The 20,742-nt window shown below is 47.9% G+C and overlaps 1 protein-coding gene across 1 annotated transcript in view; it reads right to left on the reverse strand.

The window, feature by feature from the left end:
* Positions 1–20,742, reverse strand: part of LOC144501210 (lysophospholipase D GDPD1-like) — a 48,715-nt gene that overhangs the window by 19,457 nt on the left and 8,516 nt on the right. Inside the window, 1 exon segment of the mRNA XM_078224653.1 lies at positions 16,003–16,045. Within this exon segment, the coding sequence (XP_078080779.1) occupies positions 16,003–16,045 (43 nt within the window).

Here is a 20,742-nt window from a genome sequence, read left to right on the forward strand (position 1 = left end):
TGATTTGACAGATATTCAATATTGTTAACTAAAATGGCAGTTTTCACTCCAATCCTAGCTTCCTAAACAGAATCAGGTCAGTCACTTTTACTCTGAGAAAATCCAGAGTAAGATTAATTTAAACTTCCTCGAGCAGCATCTCACACAGGTTCCTGGAATCATACAATCCCTGCAGTGCAGAAGGAGGCCATTCAGCCCATCAAGGGATTCAGGTTTCTGGATCATTGGGACCTCTTTTTTGGGGCAGGTGTGACCTGTACAATAAGGACGGGTTGCACTTGAATCCCAGGGGGACCAATATCCTGGCGGGGAGGTTTGCTAAGGCTGCTGGGGAGAGTTTAAAGTAGAATGGTTGGGGGGTGGGAATCAAATTGAAGTGACTGGGAGAGAGGAGGTTAGCTCACAAATAGAGGAAGCTTGTCGACAGTGTGAGAGGGAGGATAGGCTGGTGATAGAGAAGGGGAGCGCTCAGACCGAAGGTTTGAGATGTGTCTATTTTAACGCAAGGAGTGTTGTGAACAAAGTGGATGAGCTTAGAGCGTGGATCACTACTTGGAAATATGATGTGGTGGCCATTACAGAGACTTGGATGACTGAGGGACAGGACTGGTTACTTCAAGTGCCGGGTTTCGGATGTTTCAGAAGGGACGGGGAGGGAAGCAAAAGAGGTGGGGGAGTGGCACTGTTGATCAGAGATAGTGTCACGGCTGCAGAGAAGATGGACACCATGGAGGGATTGTCTACAGAGTCTCTGTGGGTGGAGGTTAGGAACAGGAAGGGGTCAATAACTTTACTGGGTGTTTTCTATAGGCCGCCCAATAGTAACAGGGATGTTGAGCAGATAGGGAAACAGATCCTGGAAAGGTGTAATAATAACAGAGTTGTCGTGATGGGAGATTTTAATTTCCCAAATATTGATTGGAATCTCCCAAATATTGATTGGGATCTCCCTAGAGTAAGGGGTGTAGATGGGGAGGAGTTTGTTAGGTGTGTTCAGGAGGGTTTCTTGACACAGTATATAGATAAGCCTACAAGAGGAGAGGCTGTACTTGATTTGGTATTGGGAAATGAACCTGGGCAGGTGTCAGATCTCTGTGGGAGAGCATTTTGGAGATAGTGATCATAATTCTATCTCCTTTACAATAGCATTGGAGAGAGATAGGATCAGACAAGTTAGAAAAGTGTTTAATTGGAGTAAGGGGAATTGAGGTTATCAGGCAGGAAATTGGAGGCTTAAATTGGAAAGAGGTTTTCTCAGGGAAATGTACGGAAGAAATGTGGCAAATTTTCAGGGAATATTTGTCTGGAGTTCTGCATAGCAACGTTCCAATGAGACAGGGAAGTTATGGTAGGTTACAGGAACCGTGGTGTACAAAGGCTGTAATGAATCTAGTCAAGAAGAAAAGAAAAGCTTACAAAAGGTTCAGAGAGCTAGGTAATGTTAGAGATCTAGAAGAGTATACGGCTAATAGGAAGGATCTTGAGAAGGAAATTAGGAGAGCCAAGAAGGGGTCATGAGAAGGCCTTGGCAGGCAGGATTAAGGAAAACCCCAAGGCATTCTACAAGTATGTGAAGAGCAAGAGGATAAGACGTGAAAGAATAGGACCTATCAAGTGTGACGGTGGGAAAGTTTGTATGGAACCGGAAGAAATAGCAGAGGTACTTAATGAATACTTTACTTCAGTATTCACTATGGAAAAGGATCTTGGTGGTTGTAGTGCAGACTTGCAGCAGACTGAAAAGTTTGAGCATATAGATATTAAGAAAGAGGATGTGTTGGAGCTTTTGAAAAGCATCAAGTTAGATAAGTCGCCGGGACAGGATGAGATGTACCCCAGGCTACTGTGGGAGGCGAGGGAGGAGATTGCTGAGCCTCTGGCAATGATCTTTGCATCATCAATGGAGATGGGAGAGGTTCTGGAGGATTGCAGATGTTGTTCCTTTATTCAAGAAAGGGAGTAGAGATAGCACTGGAAATTATAGACCAGTGAGTCTAACCTCAGTGGTTGGTAAGTTGATGGAGAAGATCCTGAGAGGCAGGATTTATGAACATTTAGAGAGGTATAATATGATTAAGAATAGTCAGCATGGCTTTGTCAAAGGCAGATCATGCCTTACGAGCCTGATTGAATTTTTTGAGGATGTGACTAAACACATTGATGAAGGAAGAGCAGTAGATGTAGTATATATGGACTTCAGCAAGGCATTTGATAAGGTGCCCCACGCAAGGCTTATTGAGAAAGTGAGGGGGCATGGGATCCATGGGGACATTGCTTTCTGGATCCAGAACTGGCTTGCCCACAGAAGGCAAAGAGTGGTCATAGATGGGTCATATTCTGCATGGAGGTCGGTCACCAGTGGAGTGCCCCAGGGATCTGTTCTGGGACCCTTACTCTTTGTGATTTTTATAAATGACCTGGATGAGGAAGTGGAGGGATGGGTTGGTAAGTTTGCTGATGACAAAGGTTGGAGGTGTTGTGGATAGTGTGGAGGGATGTCAGAAGTTGCAGCGAGACATTGATAGGATGCAAGACTGGGCGGAGAAGTAGCAGATGGAGTTCAACCCAGATAAGTGTGAGGTGGTTCATTTTGGTAGGTCAAATAGGATGGCGGAATATAATATTAATGGTAGGACTCTTGGCAGTGTGGAAGATCAGAAGGATCTTGGGGTCCGAGTTCATAGGACGCTCAAAGCAGCTGTGCAGGTTGAGGCTGTGGTTAAGAAGGCGTATGGTGTACTGGCCTTCATCAATCGAGGAATTGAGTTTAGGAGTCGTGAGATAATGTTGCAGCTATATAGGACCCTGGTCAGACCCCACTTGGAGTACTGTGCTCGGTTCTGGTCGCCTCATTACAGGAAGGATGTGGAAGCCATAGAAATGGTGCAGAGGAGATTTACAAGGATGTTGCCTGGGTTGGGGAGCATGCCTTATGAGGATAGGTTGAGTGAGCTCGGCCTTTTCTCCTTGGAGAGACGAAGGATGAGGGGTGACCTGATAGAGGTGTATAAGATGTTGAGAGGTATTGATCGAGTGGATAGTCAGAGGCTTTTTCCCAGGGCTGAAATGGTTGCCACAAGAGGACACAGGTTTAAGGTGCTGGGAAGTAGGTACAGAGGAGATGTCAGGGGTAAGTTTTTCACTCGGGGTGGTGGGTGCGTGGAATGGGCTGCCAGCAATGGTGGTGGAGGCGGATTCGATAGGGTCTTTTAAGAGACTTTTAGATAAGTACATGGAACTTAGTAAGATAGAGGGTTATAGGTAAGCCTAGTAATCGCTAAGGTAGGGACATGTTCGGCACAACTTTGTAGGCTGAAGGGCCTGTATTGGGCTGTAGTTTTTCTATGTTTCTAAGGCTGCACCGACCACAATCCCACCCAGGCCCTTTCCTCTTAACTCCACGTATTTACCCTAGCTAGTCCCTCTGACATTATGGTGTAATGTAGCATGGCCAATCAACCTAACCCCCACATCTGTGGACTGTGGGAGGAAACCGGAACACCCGGAGGAAACCCATGCAGACTCGGGGAGAATGTCTGCGCGGAGTCTGCACAATGGCCCAAGCCGGGAATGGAACCCGGGTCCCCGGTGCTGAGAGGCAGCAGTGCTAACCACTGTGCCACCGCACCGCCCGACCGGGTGACAGGAGAGAACTGACAACACGCACGCCTAGCCCTGGCCAAAGTTTGGCGCACTGCCCTACACTTCTCCCGATGTCCCCTAAGCTTCCTCCACCTCAAATACTTAGCCATTTGCCTCTGAAATGCTACTTGCTCACCTCCATGCCATTTTCTTTGCCCCGACAACCCTCCAGTCTCTTTCTAGGTACTCACGTGACATCAATTTAATATTAAACTTTATGGTTGCTTGTACCAGGTTGCCCAGCAGAGGAAATACGTCAAGTCATAATGGCACAAGAGGCCATTCAGCCCATCGAGTGCATGCCTAGATCTCTCAAAGCTCTTCATAGTTTAAAGCAAAGATCTCTGCTAAACGTTTTCAGGTGCCTCTGTCCAGGGGAGTGGATCCTTTCATCCACAGCAAAGAGAATTGGAGAATAAGATTAAAGAAATGCTACTTAATTGCATAGGGCTTTGTTGAGACAACACCTGGAGTATTCTACGCAGTTTTGGTGTCAAGCATCACGGTGGCACAGTGGTTAGCACTGCTGCCTCACAGCACCAGGGACCCGGGTTCAATTCCCGGCTTGGGTCACTGTCTGTTGGAGTCTGCATGTTCTCCGTGTCTGCGTGGGTTTCCTCCGGGTGCCCCGGTTTCCTCCCACAGTCTGAAAGACGTGCTGGTTGGACGCACTGGCCATGCTAAATTCTCCCTCAGTGTACCCAAACAGGTGCCGGAGTGTGGCGACTGGGGGATTTTCACAGTAGCTTCATTTGCAGTGTTACTTGTGACACTAATAAATAAACTTTAAACTTCCCTGGGATGCAAGGGCTGCCAGATGTGGAGCAATGGAATACGGTGGGCTTAGAATCTCTGGAGTTTGGATGAATGCGACGGGATCTCATTGAAACATACAAGATTCTCAAGAGAGATCCCCCTAAACGGATCACCTGAACAGGCACAGATCGGGCCAGTGTCCAGAGGACCGCACAGACTGATCCCAATTCATCAGCCTGGATTCACTTCCCACACCGCCTCCTGTTATTCCATTGGCTGGTTTGCAGATTAACACCAACGATGTATCACTCAATGAACCAATCTGTGGCGGGCTTGGGCAGCTCACTGTCTGTTTGATTTGCCTGGTAGTGCCCCTGTGGAATGCTTTGGGACGTTAACACAAAATTAAAGGTGCTATATAAATGCAAGTTGCTGTGGTTATCTTACATGAAGGATGGAAACACTGTCAACAGCTTAGAATTCTGTTATCCGAATCCACAACTCATATTACAGCCTTCAAGTAACTGCTCCATGTTGCTAATTATTTATGTGGTTTTGCTTTGACCCAGTTTGTCTTTAAACAGCAGCCAGTGGTCACCACCTCGAGACTGCTTCATGCTGACATCAATCAGATCACCATCTTCACCCTGCATCATTAGAATGCCTTTGGTGTGAAAAATAAACTCCCATAACTTGCATCTTGGCTCAGTGGCTAGCACGGTCACCTCCCGAGTCAGCGGGTTGTGGGTTCAAGTCCCACTCCAGGAAATGAGCACAGAAATCGAGGCTGGCATTCCCAGTGAAGCTATGAGGGAGTGCTGCACTGTCAGAGGCAACAAAGTTTGGAAGAGGCATGAAACTGAGGTCCAATCTGCCCCCTCAAGCACATGTGGTTGGCACTGCTGCCTCACAGCGCCAGGGACCCGGGTTCAATTCTGGCCTCGGGTCACTGTCTGTGCGTTCTCCCTGTGTTTGCATGGGTTTCCTCCGGGTGCTCTGGTTTCCTACCACGGTCCGAAGGACGTGCTGGTTAGGGTGCATTGGCCATGCTAAATTCTCCCGCAGTGTACCCGAACAGGTACCGGAGTGTGGCAACTAGGGGATTTTCAGTGACTTGATTGCAGTGTGAATGTAAACCCACTTGTGACACTAATCAATAAACTTATAAACTTGTAAAAAAAAAAGACTAAAGTGTGGCGCCCAAAACTGAACACAATTCTCCAGCTGAGGCCTTTACAAAGTTGCTCAACTGTGCAGAACTTGAGAACTGCTGAAGAGACAGACATGTTTCCAGAGCGTCCCGTCTTGTGGCAAGCCCCAAGCAATCACAACAATTTGTACTACAGGAAAAAGGATGCCGATTGGTTGACAAGTCGACTCCGGCTGAGGAGTTGCGGTGGAGAAAACAACAGGGGAACCACCGGATCCCCGGGTTCTCCAAACCCCCCGGGCAATACAAAAAAAGCTGCATGAATCAGAGTCAACAAGTCAGCGTCCTTTTCCCCTGGCACTGATCATTTTGAAATTTGGTATTCTTGTGTCTGTCCCGATTTTAGAAGGGTTTGGCAAAACTGCCTCGCTACTTTTTAGCTCTTGGAATAGATGTGAAAGGTGAATTTTTTTTTAAAAAGGGAAGAGTGTGCATCCTGCTGTTCTGTGATGTAACTTTACATTAAACTTTAATCCGTTCCTGCTGAGTGTTAAACCTTGTTGGACTTTCTTTAATTCACTCGTTGATAGAAGCAAGACTGCGTTTCTCTCACTTTAAGAAGCCAAAGCAGTGATTAGGACATTATGTTAATTATACAGCTCATTTCACCACAGTTATTTGTTTCTGCCCAAATTCTTCCCTCTTCTGAGAGTGGTGACTCATCCTACATCATGGCTTCCTGCACCTCCTGTACCGCACAGCAACTTCAGCTAGGCAGCGAGTCAGCTCCCCGGAGTAGGGGGCAGTCACAAAGAGGTCTTTTTATTTTATTCATTCGTGGGACATGGGTGTCGCTGGCTGGGTCAGCATTTATTGCCCATCCCTAGTTGCCCGAGGGCATTTGAGAGTCAACCACACTTGGTCTGGAGTCACATGTCGGCCAGACCGGGTAAGAACGGCAGATTTCCTACCCTGAAGGACATTAGTGAACCAGATGGGTTTTCCCAACAATCGATTCACGGTCATCAGTAGATTCTTAAATCCAGATATTTTTTTATTGAATTCAAATTCCACCATCTGCCGTGGCGGGATTCGAACCCGGTTCGCCAGAACATTGGCTGAGTTTCTGGATTAATAGTCTAGAGATAATACCACTAGGCCATCGCCTCTCCGTGTCTTGAAGTCAACCTGTGCGCAATCTCTTTAAAAACGGAGGGTAGAAGGTCGCTGGGATATGATCGAGAAAGCAGCTGAGGGCAAAACTTTGTATGTGTTCAAGGAGGAGTTAAATATAGTTCTTGGGGCAAAGGGGATCAAAGGATATGGGGGGGGGGGGAAGAAGGTGCGAACAATCTATTGAGTTGGATGATCAACCATTATAATGAATGGCAGAACAGGCTCAAAGGGCCGAATGGCCTACTCCTGTGCCTATTTTCTGTGTAAGATTAGGGACCGACGCTTCCTGACTAATTTCTCCACTGACAGAGGTGGGTAGGGTTCAATATCAAAGTGATTCACATCAGTTTTATTTCTTATCAAAACACAAATTAAGTGATGTTTAAGGTTTTTAACGTCTAAACTTGGCTATTCCAACGCAGTCCTGGCTGCTCCCCCACACTCTGCTCTCCGTAAACCTGACGCCATTCAAAGCTCTGCTGTCTTAACTCACACCCGTTCACCATCACCTCAGTTCTCACTGACATGGATTCATTCCTGATTTAAGCAATGTTTTGCCCCGTCCCTCCCTATCCCTGCATTCTCCTCCAGCCACACAACTCTCCGAGACTGGTGCTCCTCTAATCCTGACCTCTCTCCTGTGTTCCCGATTTTAATCACCCCACCATCAGGACTGTACCTTCAGCTACCTCGGGCCCTGGAATTCCCTCCCTAAACTTGTCTGTCTGCTGTCCTCCATGAAGAAATTCCTTGGTCCAAAAAGATTGCTTAGTGTGGCTCAGACTCGGTTTGCTTGATAATAGCTCCAGTGAAACACTTTGGGATATTTTATTCCCTAAAAGGTTCAATATAAATGCACAATGTTTCCAAATACAGGCTGTCAGTGTTGTACAGCGTAAAAAAGGCCTTTTGGCTCATCGAGTTTGCAGCTACAACTTTTTTTATTATTATGTGGGCATCACTGGCCAGGCCAGCATTTATTGCCCATCCCTAATTGCCCCTTGAATGGAGTGACTCGGCATTTACCAGTCAGCCACAGCACTGTGGGTCTGGAGTCACATGTAGGCCAGACCGGGTAAGGATGGCAGATTTCCATCCTTAAAGGACATTAGTGAATCAGATGAGTTTTTTATGACAATCGACAATGGTTTCATGGTCATCAGTAGACTTTGAGTCAGAGGTTTACAGCATGGAAACAGGCCCTTCAGGCCAACTTGTCCATGCTGCCCTTTTTCTTAACCATTAAGCTATTCCCAATTGCCCGCATTTGGCCCATATCCCTCTATATCCATCTTACCCATGTAACTGTCTAAATGCTTTTTAAAAGGCAAAATTGTACCCGCCTCTACTACTACCTCTGGCAGCTTGTTCCAGACACTCACCATCCTCTGATTTTTTTTTAATTGAATTCAAATTTCACTATCTGCTGTGGTGAGATTTGAACCCGGGTCCCCAGAGCATTACCCTGGGTCTTTGAATTACTGGTCCAGTGACAATACCACTATGTCACCACCTCCCTTCTAAAGTTGCGCTAATCCCATTTTCCAGCACTCGTCCCATAACCCTGAATGTTACGATATATTTGAACGGTTGTAAGGCTATGGCCTTCACTACCTTCCTAGGCAGTGCCTTCCAGATTCCCTCTGCCCTCTGAGTGAACATTCCTTGTTTCAAATCCCCTCTCCCTAAAGCTACGCCCCTACGTTGTTGAATAGGTTTTTTTGAGGAACATCTACAAAGGGATATAGATAGTCTGTGAGTGGGCAAGGGTCTGGCAGATGGAGTACAATATTGGTTAGTGTGAGGTCATCCATTTTGGCAGGAATAACAGCAACATGGACTATTATTAAATGGTAAAAAATTGCAGCATGCTGCTGTGCAGAGGGACCTGGGTGTCCTTGTGCATGAATCACAAAAGCTGGTTTGCAGGTGCAGCAGGTAATTAAGGCAAATGGAATTTTGTCCTTCATTGCTAGAGGGATGGAGTTTAAAAACAGCGAGGTTATGTTGCAGCTGTATAAGGTGCTGGTGAGGCCACACCTCAAGTACTGTGTACGGTTTTGGTCTCCTTACTTGAGAAAGGATATACTGGCACTGGAGGGGGTGCAGAGGAGATTCACTAGGTTTAATTTCGGAGTGGAGAGAATTGGCTTATGAGGAGAGACTGAGTAGACTGGGGCTATACTCACTGGAATTCAGAAGAATGAGGGGAGATCTTATAGAAACATATAAGATAGAAGCAGGGAAGTTGTTTCCACTAGCAGGTGAAACGAGAACTAGAGGGCATGGCCTCAAAATAAGGGGGAGCAGATTTAGAACTGAGTTGAGGAGAAACTTCTTCACACAAAGGGTTGTCAATCTGTGGAATTCCCTGCCCAGTGAAGCAGTTGAGGCTACCTCGCTGAATGTTTTTATGGCAAAGAAAGACAGATTTTTGAACAGTAAAGGAATTGAGGGTTATGGTGAGCGGGCGGGTAAGTGGAGCTGAGTCCACAGAAAGATCAGCCATGATCTTATTGAATGGTGGAGCAGGCTCGAGGGGCCAGATGGCCTGCTCCTAGTTCTTATGTTCTTAACAAGCAAGGAGTCCATCCAGAATAATTTTCTTCATGAATGAATCCGAAACAAGAGGGCACTAATATTACATCGGAGACAAACCCTGAGCTGTCTTTGAGAGCGGGAATGTCACGGATACCATCCCGAAGGGGACGTACACCGAGCATTCCTTCATCGGCAGATTGCTGGAATTCTGCAGCATGGAGGGAGGGGCACTGACTCAGGGTGGCCTGATAGGTCTCCCCACAAAGAGAGGGGCCTTGACAGTGCCATTCACATCCCGAAAATTGATTAAAAACAAAGATAGGGCCGTGTAGTGGAGACAGAGGGCTGCTGTCCAAAGGGTTAGTTCACAGCCAGATCAATGATTTACTACCTGGCTGAGTTCCAGAGGCTCTGAGCTCGTTATCAAGAAAGATTGAACAGGCTGGCAAACCCATCCCCAGAAAAGACAAGAATCAGGGGAGACTTGAAGGGCTTTGACAGGGTAGACACCAAGAAGATGTTTCCCCTTGTGAAGAATCCAAAACACAAGATTGTCACCAATACAATTCAACGGGGGAATTCTGAAGAAATTTCTAGGGAGTGGCAAGAATGTGGAATCCATGATGACGAGGAGTGGTTGAGATGATTAAAGAAATACAAGTTTGCAATAATGGGACACCTTTCACAAAGATCTGATGTCCCAAACTGCTTTGCAATGAAGTGCTTTCTGACGTGTTAGTCACTGTGATAAAGGGTGCAAATGTGGCAACCAATTTACATGCAGCAAACTCCCATAATCAGCAACGTGATAACGATCGGATAACCTGTTGGCCAAGGGATAGATATTACCCAGAACACCGGAGGGGGGATTGTCTTGCTCTAAACCTCTAAATAACGCCCTGGGATCTTGCCAGGGGAGGGGGGACACCTAGCCCACACATCTTTAGACTGCGGGAGGAAACCGGAACACCCGGAGGAAACCCACGCAGACACGGGGAGAATGTGCAAACTCGGCACAGACAGTGAGCTGAGGCCGGAATTGAACCCGGGTCCCTGGTGCTGAGAGGCAGTAGCGCTAACCACTGTGCCACACATGCCGTGTGCGTTGGCAGCTTTCAGACCCAGTCACATGGGTGCACCCACAGCAGTCAGGATCATGGAGATAAACTGTCCCTCAAAACAGAGCATCCACCAGAGGGGGGGGCAGCCAGGATCTCCGATTAACACCTTATCCCAAAGACAGCACCTCAGACTCCGCTGCATTCCCTCAGTACGGCACGGAAGTGTCGGCCTAGGTCAAAGTGCTCAAGCCTCCAGGACAGGACTTGAGCCCAGAGCTCAACGAGCCACAGCTGAAACTCTGGCACCTGCATATTGTGCCCAGACCCCCAGCTGAGCGACCTCCCAAAGCAAAGACCCCCGCACAACGACAGCAGGAACTCCCGAGGTGTCTTTAAGCTGATGATCAGGAAACTCAACTCTTCAAGATTCCAGGAACAAGGAGCGGCTGCAAGGCCCAGCCCCAAACCCTAACCCCTAACCCCACGCAGGCCCAGTGCATTGTCAAAGCTCAGAACAAGGAAATTCAGGGTTAAATTATAAGCCAGCATGAGTCAGCGCGACAGAGCCAACTTGGGAAGGGGGAGGGGAAAGAACATTTGGTAAGCGGGGGATACAATTGGTTCCTAAAAAATGCACCATTGCAAATAATCACTGTGCTGATTTTATTCTGCATCTAATCCTATCATGTGGGCTCTTTATCCCAGGTCCCACATTCCTTCAGGTTTAAGCACTTAACGGAAAGTACTTTGGCAGCCTCTCCGAAGGTTCTGTTATGTTCAAGGGAGATTTCTAGGAGAGTAGACAGACAGAAGTGATTCTCCCGCCATCCCCACACCCCCAAACAACATCTGTACGGTCCTGTGCTCCCACTCTCCTATTCCAAGCCAATTACAAAGGAGAAGTTTGTGCAAAAATATTGAATACACAAAATGGTGTGTAACAGATCAGAGTGAGTGAGATACCTGCCCCAAGAGGGATGAGTGGATTAGAATCTTAGAAACCCTACAGCACAGAAAGAGGCCATTCGGCCCATTGAGTCTGCACCGACCACAATCCCACCCAGGCCCTACCCCCATATCCCTAGATATTTACCCACTAATCCCTCTAACCTACACATCCCAGGACACTAAGGGCAATTTTTTAGCATAGCCAATCAACCTAACCCGCACATCTTTGGACGGTGAGAGGAAACCGGAGCACCCGGAGGAAACCCACGCAGACACGAGGAGAATGTGCAAACTCCACACAGACAGTGACCCAAGCCGGGAATCGAACCCAGGTCCCTGGAGCTGTGAAGCAGCAGTGCTAACCACTGTGCTACCGTGCCGCCATAGAGTTTTCCTTTTATCTCTCAACATTTGGGTAGTTATATATCCTTTTTTGGGTGTTACAATGTTTAAAGTTTACTTATTGTCACAAGTAGGCTTACATTAACACTGCAATGAAGTTACTGTGAAAATCCCCTAGTCGCCACACTCCGGCGCCAGTTCGGGTACACTGAGGGAAAATTTAGCACAGCCAATGCACCCTAACCAGCACATCTTTCGGACTGTGGGAGGAAATCGGAGCACCCGGAGGAAACCCACGCAGACACGGGGAGAATGTGCAAACTCCACACAGACAGTGACCCGAGCCAGGAATCAAACCCAGCTTGAGGCAGCAGTGCTAACCACTGTGCCACCCCAGGCATGAAGTTAGCAAGTGATCTTCACAGTGTTTAATGCAAATTCTCAAACCTTTGCATAGCTCACAGATGAATCTATTCTGAAATTGATTTTGCCTTAAAATATTTTCAGACTTGCCCTTTGAGACACGGGACAGAGAAAATCATATATTTTTCTTTTTTGAATTCTCTTTCTGGTTGTCCCTTCAGCCAGACACAGGCTGACCAATTCCCACCCACAAGGTATCGGAGGTCTGATTCTGCCAAGGGAAATTGGAAAGTAAAATTTGCAAAAACCAATTGTGTTCCCATGGTTTCCTGGAACAATTGTGTTCCCATGGTTTCCTGGAACAATTGTGTTCCCATGGTTTCCTGGGTGTCGCTGGCTGGGCAGCATTTGATCCCCACTTTGATTACCCTCGGAGGTGAACCACCTTCTTGAACCGTTGCAGTCCTTCTGCATTAATTTGGTAAAACTGAGTGGCTTCCTAAGAGTCAACCAGATTGCAGTGGGTCTGGCGACACTGGATTTCCTTCCCTGAAGGGGCGGCACAGTGGTTAGCACTGCTGCCTCACAGCGCCAGGGACCCAGGTTCAATTCCGGCCTCGGGTCACTGTCTGTGTGGATTTTGCACATTCTCCCCGTGTCTGCGTGGGTTTCCTCCCACAGTCCAAAAATGTGCGGGTTAGTTGGATTGGCCATGCTAAATTGATCCTAGTGTCAGGGGGATTAGTAGGGTAAATGCATGGGGTTATGGGGATAGGGACTGGGTGGGATTGTGGTCGGTGCAGACTCAATGGGCCGAATGGCCTCCCTCTGCACTGTAGGGATTCTATGATTCTAAGTGATAGGGGTTTTTATGACAATCGGTGAGAGTTTCATAATCACCATTACCGAGGCTTACTTTCAATTCCTTATTGTGTCCCACCTCTCTCTGCAATCCACTAAATAATTACCGAAAGAGAGACAGTTATAGACTGGTGAGCTCTGAGACAGAAGGTTGTGAGTTCAAGTCCCACTCCCAATGCAATAATCTCAACCAATAGTCAGGGAGACAATGGCGTTGGGGTAAGTAATCCAGAGGCCCAGGCTAATGCTCGGGGGTGAGGGGGTGAGGGGGGATTCAAATCCCACAGTGGCTGTTTGTTGACTTTTACTTCAACTGATAACAACTGCAAATGAAACCTTATCTCAGCAACGGTGACCTTGAAACTGTCTTCAGTTGTCTTAAACACCCATCCAGCTAGCGGCTGGGGTCTTGAGGGAAGGAAATCTGTCGTCCTTACCTGGTCTGGCCTACATGTGACTCCAGAGCCACAGCAATGTGGTTGACTCTCAACTGCTCCTCTGGGAATGACCCAGTGAGCCAAGAGCAATTAGGGATGGCCAACAGATGCTAGCCTTGCCAGCGACGCCCACATCACATGAAAGAATGTTAAAAATAATATTATTCAAAGTCCCAGGGCTGCACTGAACGGGCAGAGAGATGTTCCCTTTCAGGTGAGATGTTAAACTAAGGCTTAGCCTGCCTGTTAGATTGATGCAAAACATCTTGTGGCACTTTTGTTTTTAAAAAAGAGGTACAGGAAGGGTTCTGTTGGCTTGGCATCATCAAAACCAGCTTATCTGATCACGTCTCACTAGGATTTGTGGGATCTTGCTGTGCACAAGTGGTTGCTATGAACAGTTACGAACAGTGCCAAAGAATTTCATTGGTTAAGAAGCACTTGGGGACACAGAGGATGTGACAATAAATATTCTGAAAGAGCAAGTTCTATTTTTAATACGTGGAGCTTTTGGATTCTTGATGAAGTCTCAAGGCCGAAAAAAACCCATTTATAATTGACTCTGGAAGTGGATGAATGAACAAAAGAAGTTTTTAAATTTCACGAGGACTAAACTGGAATTACTCGAGATTCAGACACCATTAACCTCGTCCCCGGCAACAATGTCTTGCTTTGAAGTCAATCTTTTAGCACAACCAGAAAGAGAGAGCACAGCGTTGCCATGGAAACATGGGAGGCCTGTCTTAGGATCCCATTCACATTTGTCATTTGAAAGGTTTTGTTAAAAGGCGGACGAGGGTTGGTGGGGGTGGGGGGTGGGGGTGGGGGAGGGGGAGGGGGAGGGGGTGCCTGGAAAAGCAAAGGAACTGCCAAATCTCCAAGGTGCCACACACATTCGTCAAGACCAAGTAGTTTTGGTGGCAAAGGTCAGAGTTCACAGACATCAGGTGACCAATTTGACAGCCCCTCTCTTGACCTGTGGCTCTCCTGTTTGGAAGTACTAACTTGTGGGAAATCTTTGTTTTTAAAAATAAAACAAATCATCTGGCTTTTATTTTGGGATCAAGCGGGAGATGAATTTGTTTCTACATAATAAAGAAACAGGAATGCTCAAAAGGCGATTTCAAATGTCACAAGAGACTCCGAATTCTGAAACACCCCTGTTCACATTTTTAAGTTTAGTTATCAGTGTCACAAGTAGGCTTACGTAGTCACTGTGAAAATCCCTCAGTCGCCACACTCCGGCGCCTGTTCGGGTACACCGGAGGGAGAATTTAGCACGGCCAATGCACCTAACCAGCACATCTTTCAGACTGTGGGAGGAAACCGGAGCACCTGGAGGAAAACCCACGCAGTCACGGGGAGAACGTGCAGACTCCGTACAGACAGACACCCGAGGCTGGAATCGAACCTGGGTCCCTAGCGCAGTGAGGCACCCAAGTATAGTTTCAACACAAGACTGACAAATATTACATCCTGAAACAGCCGGTAGTAACGAAACATAGAACAAAACTGCTCATGGCGGACTGGTGTTCTCTCTCTGCGCAAGCATTGCAACTGAATAAATCCATCAACTGAACCCTGCGTCAACTCATCCTGCTCTTCAAGTTAATCCCAAGGTGGGGGTTGGGGGAGAGAGAAAGAGAGAGTGAAGCATTAATCCACACAATTCAGGACACAAAGTCAAAATGTTCTCAGATTCCAATTTCACTTGCTTTCAATGATGGACCCAATTTACATTTCACCCCAACGATTAGAATCTTGCCGTGTTGAAAGGACGGGGTATTCAGACAGCACAGCACTGGACGAAGATTTCATTCACTGTTACTGGGACAAAGTCAGCCAGCGCAGTGTTAACTCTTACCCTGCTGAGCTCACAGACCTAATCTGTGCTCAGCTTTGTCTCTGTCTCCAGGGGGATTGGTCTGAAAGGAGAGAGAGAGAGGGGCACAGAAAGAGGGAGGAAGAGAAAGTGAGGGAGAGCGGAAGGATTCAGGAGATGAGTTTGGTCAATCTCTAATGGCGTGTCTGGATCTCAGTAGGAGCAGAGGAAGGAGGCGGGCGGATGGGTGAGGTGGGCTGGGAGGGAAGATAAGGGCTGGAATTCTCTGGCCATTCATGGCCCGCCGCTGGCGAGAAGAGAATTCGACGCACAGCCAGATCTCCATTCATAGCAGCGGGACTGGAGAATCTTAGCTGTGGGCGAGGCCGGAGAATTCCAGCCATGGTTTTTATAAAAGTTATTCTAAAACATGTTGGGGTTGGGGAATCGTGTCCAATCGGAGTGGGCAAGGTCTCAAACTTTCGCTGCCACCTCTGGCTGCCCCGGTACAAGGTTCCTCGCTCTCCCTCTTCATAAAATACTCGGCAGTTTTGGCACTTCCGTGCTCACCGTCCCAAACGTTCCATCTTCCCAGGCTGCAGCTATCCACACGCGTGGCACCGATTCCTGATCCAACACCAAAACTATCCCCCCGGGTCACTCACCCGGAACAACCAAACTCATCAAAGGTCAACCTCTTCACCACCCCTGAGACGGGCTGCAGACTCCTCAATCCCACTCAAACATCGACTCCAACCTTGGCCTTCCTCAGCAGCTCTCACCCTGCTGAACCCCACCCCCATCCCTCCACCATGCACCAGATGTTAGACTGAAGCCCATCACACACACTACTCAAGTTACAGAATGAAACAAAAGTGCCAGCAAGGAATTGGTGCTGCTTACTGCCTGAAAGCCGCCATCGTGTTTTCCAGGTTTTCTCCGGCACCTGTTAAAGAGGGAAAAGAGAGTCACTTCAACATTCCGAGGATTGGTTTTCACTGACGGAGACAGCTTTGCCAGCTGGTGTGGGCACAGGGCTGTGGCACAGCGCCAGGTCATTCCCATCCAACGAGCTGCTACCCTTCACAATTGGAATATAAAAAAAAGAGTGTTTAAATTAAAACCATTGGATTCTGGCCCCAAGTCGGATTCAATCCTCATTCCCGTGAGACAGGATCTCATCTCCAACACCCCAGAGCAGTATTTATGGAGCGCCGCCCTTTGGATGAGGTGCATAAATCAAGGCCCTCATTGGGCCCTCCCAGGTGAAGGTACAAGACAGCATGCCACTATTTCGAAGGCGGTTCCCCGGCCAACGTTCATCCCTCGATCAATATCACAAGGACAGGTTTTGTTTTTTATCAGTCACAAGTAGGCTTACATTAACATTGCAATGAAGTTACTGTGAAAATCCAAAGAGTCCAAAGATGTGCGGGTTAGGTGCATTGACCATGCTAAATTGCCCCTTAGTGTCCCGGGATGCGTAGGTTAGAGGGATTAGCAGGATTAATAGGTGGGATTACAGGGATAGGGCCTGGGTGGGATTGTTGTCGGTGCAGGATCAATGGGCCAAATGGCCTCCTTTTGCATTGTAGGAATTCTATGGTTTCTATCCTCGAGTCGCCACACTCCGGCGCCTGTTCGGGTACACTGAGGGGGAATTTAGCACGGCCAATGCACCCTAACCAGCACGGCTTTCGGGACTGTGGGAGGAAACCGGAGCACCCGGGAGGAAACCCACGCAGACACGGGGAGAATGTGCAGACTCCACACAGACAGTAACCCGAGCCGGGAATCGAACTCGGGTCCCTGGCCCTGTGAAGCAGCAGCACTAACCACTGTACCGCCGTGCTGCCCCCAGGTTAGCTGATCATTGATCTGTTGGGGTAGAGCTTGCTGTGGGCAAATTGGTTGCCCTTGTCTCCTACATTTTAACAATGACACCACTTCAAAAAGTATCCCTAAACACGTTGGAATATCACGATGCTCCAAGAGATTTTATATCACCGCCAAGTTCTTTCTTGTGCAGAGATCAGGATTGGTGTAGCTGAAGAATCTGGAACCTTGTGGCTCAGTTTGTTTGCCATGTGCCCCCGGAGTGTGACCATGTGAGCTTCAGTAACACGGCTTGTATTTTTGGATTTCTTGGTGGGTTTTTGGGGGGGTGGTGGGTGGGAGGTGGATACCTGTCGGGGTAAAGAGAGGAGATGAAACTCTGGGAGTGAGAGCGCGCCTATAGTCTGTGTTCAGCTCTGTCCAGAACTGGAGCCAAAAGGCAATGGTGGGAATTGAAAGGGTTCCTCTGCCCCTGGGGATAGGGCCCAGGTACAATGGAGTTCTGAAAAGGGAAAAACCTTGGACTAAGTTTAAAAACAATTCCCTCTCCACCTGACTGAAAAGGCTACAAGCAGTTCGGAATACTGCTCAGTGGCTGGGAACACTGCTGGGAATATGACACTGTGGGTATAGAATTCCAAAGTCTGCCCGCTCCTTGAACAGAGGCCATTTCACCACAAAGATACTCACAATTACAACGTTCAAACTGCAGAACAAGCAGTTACATGTGCACTGGCTGCATGAGGGACATTTAACTCGCCCAGAGAACAGCCAGCCAAAACTAAAGCTGTAACAAGTTCCTGGAAGCTGGGCAGAAATGCAAACAAACCAGCATCGTAAGAATAAAGCAGCACCTGGATCTTTCAAAGCACTTGTCATGGTTGCGCAGATCCCAGTAACTGACTGATTCTCTAGAATCGTGTTTGCACTTGGAATCTGCTTGTTTTTTTAAGAATTTGTTCTTGGAATGTACCCATCCCCGATTCCCCTTAAGAAGGTCTCAGTGAGCCATCTTCCTGAAATGCTGCAGCCCTTTTTTTTTGCTGCATCAGTTTCACAGAATCACAGAATCCTTACACTGCAGGAGGAGGCCATTTGGCCCATTGAGTCTGCACCGACCACAATCTCGCTCCAGGACCTATCCCTGCAACCCCATGTATTTATCCCCCTGACACTAAGGGGCAATTTGATACAACTTGCTCAACCATTACATTATGCTGCTATCTATCTGGAACCTCCTCAAAATGTTAGGTAGGTTTCTATGACAATCCAGTATCAACATCATTATTTAATCAAAGGACTTAGTTTTCTTTTTATTCATTCAAGGGATGAGGATGTTGCTGGCTGGGCCAGGATTTATTGTCCAGCCCTAACTGTTCCCTCTAGAAGGTGGTGGTGAGCTGCCTTCTTGAACCGCTGCAGTCCATGTGATGTAGGTGCACCCACAGTGCTGTTAGGGAGGGAGTTTGAGATCCCACGACAGTAAAGGAACAGCGATATATTTTCAAGTTTGGGTCACAGGATCCCTACAGCACAGAAGGAGGCCACTCGGCCCATCGAGTCTGCACTGACCACAACCCCACCCAGGCCCTATCCCCATAACCCCATGCATTTACCCTAGCTAGTGTCAGGGGGACTAAGGGACAATTTAGCAGGGCCAGTCCACCTAACCAGCACATCTTTGGACTGTGGGAGGAAACTGGAGCACCCGAAGGAAACCCACGCAGACACGGGGAGAATGTGCAGACTCCACACAGACAGTGACCCAAGCTATGAGGTAGCAGTGCTAACCACTGCGCCACCCTGTGCCGTACTTGTCCCTCAAATCGACAGCTCCACCACAGAGTTCCCAGCTGTGTGCAAACTGGCTGCTGGGTTTCGTATATTTATCACACCGACTACACTCCAAAAATCATTTCTATGGCTGTAAAGAGCTTTGGGAGATCACAAAGGCGGCTATCTCAATGCAAGCTCTCTCTCTCTCTTCCCCCCAGAGCTTCCACCACTTCTCTCGAGCTGAGGTAATTAACTCTGTGATTGAACTCGGGAACATCAGCAGGAGTTATTTAAGCAATGGAACCATCTGAGATTTTATTTTTTTTTTCTTTTTAGGAATTTTTTAAAAATTGCTTTCGACCAGACTCTCCCCTTTTCTTTGAAGGTTCAGCGGCTTTTTGCTCGAAGTTTTCTTCCCCTGACCACATCCTGCTGATCTGTCGAGAGCGAGAATTCGAACGTCGTGTGCCTTGAACTGCTGACCTGTCCTTGTGATCAGAAGCCACAGTTATTGTTCTTGCACACGCACGCACACACATTTCCCATCTCTCCTTCCATTCCCAGAACCAGCCGTGGAGTCAGCAGTCTGGTGTCTGTACCACCAACAACCTGTCCTGGTCCCCCCATGCCGACACTATAGTGAACAAAGCCCACCAACGCCTCTACTTTCTCAGGAGGCTCAGGAAATTTGGCATGTCCGCTACGACCCTCACCAACTTTTACAGATGCACCATAGGAAGCATCCTCTCTGGATGTATCACAGCTTGATATGTCTCCTGCTCTGCCCACAAATGTCTTCAAAGAGTCGCGAATGTAGCCCAATCCATCACGCAAACCAACCCCCCATCCATTGACTCAGTCTACACTTCCCGCTGCCTCGGAAAAGCAGCCAGCTCCCCGGACATTCTCTCTTCCACCTTCTTCCGTCGGGAAAAAGATACAAAAGTCTGAGGTCACGTACCAACTGATTCAAGAACAGCTTCTTCCCTGCTGCTGTCAGACTTTTGAATGGACTTACCTTGCATTAAGTTGATCTTTCTCTAACACCCTCGCTATGACTGTAACACCACATTTCCTTCTCTATGAATGGTATGCTTTGTCTGTTTAGCGCACAAGAAACTTGTCACATGTATTGGGATACAGTGAAAATGATAAATCAAACCAAAGCTGGGAGCTGAATTCAGCCACAGTTGGGAGCTGCCCTCACTGCGAGCAGGGTGGAATGGAACAAACGGGGTTCTTGCTCCTTAACGCTGCCCAGAACTAGACCGGGGTTGGGGTGCCTGATGGAGGATGGATCGTAGGGCTTTTCTTTATGGGTGATCAGAGGGGCACCCCTCACTCCCACCCCTTTCTTGGGCTCATGGCCATTCCTGGGCAGAGACTTTCAGGCAGGGATTCGTGTATCCTGGTTTTCAATTCCCTCCACTGGCCTCACAACCACACCCCCCTCCCCCATCCCCCCACCCCTCCCCATCTCTGTTATCACCGCCAGCCTCACTATCCTCTGACATCGCCGCACTCTTCCAATTCTGGCTTCTTCCAAATCCCCAATTTCCATCACTCCGCCATCGATGGTTGTGCCTCAGCCGCCCGGATCCCAAACTCTGGAATCCCTTTAAGACACCTCACCCACCTTTCTCGTGTCCGTTAAAGTCGGTCCTTAAAAACCTCCCTCTTTGAGCAAGCTTTTAGCCATTTGGTGGATTGGCCGTGCCAAATTGCCCCTTAGTGTTGGGGGAACCAGTTAGAGTAAATGCATGGGGTTATGGGAATAGAGCCTGGGTGGGATTGTGGTCAGTGCAGACTCGATGGGCCGAATGGCCTCCGTTTGCACTGTAGGATTCTATGATTTGTCCTAATATCGCCTGACATGGCTTGGTGTCAAATTGTGCTTTAGATGCTCCGGTGAAGCACCCTGGGATATTGGATCACATCAAAGACGCTATATAAATGCAGGATATTGTTGGATATTCCTCCCCCCTCCCCTCCATTCAGACAAACTGATGGTCACTGGTCAGTCTGCCAAAT

Source organism: Mustelus asterias, chromosome 12 (assembly GCF_964213995.1).
Source record: "Mustelus asterias chromosome 12, sMusAst1.hap1.1, whole genome shotgun sequence".
In the NCBI taxonomy this organism is placed as follows: Eukaryota; Metazoa; Chordata; class Chondrichthyes; order Carcharhiniformes; family Triakidae; genus Mustelus; species Mustelus asterias.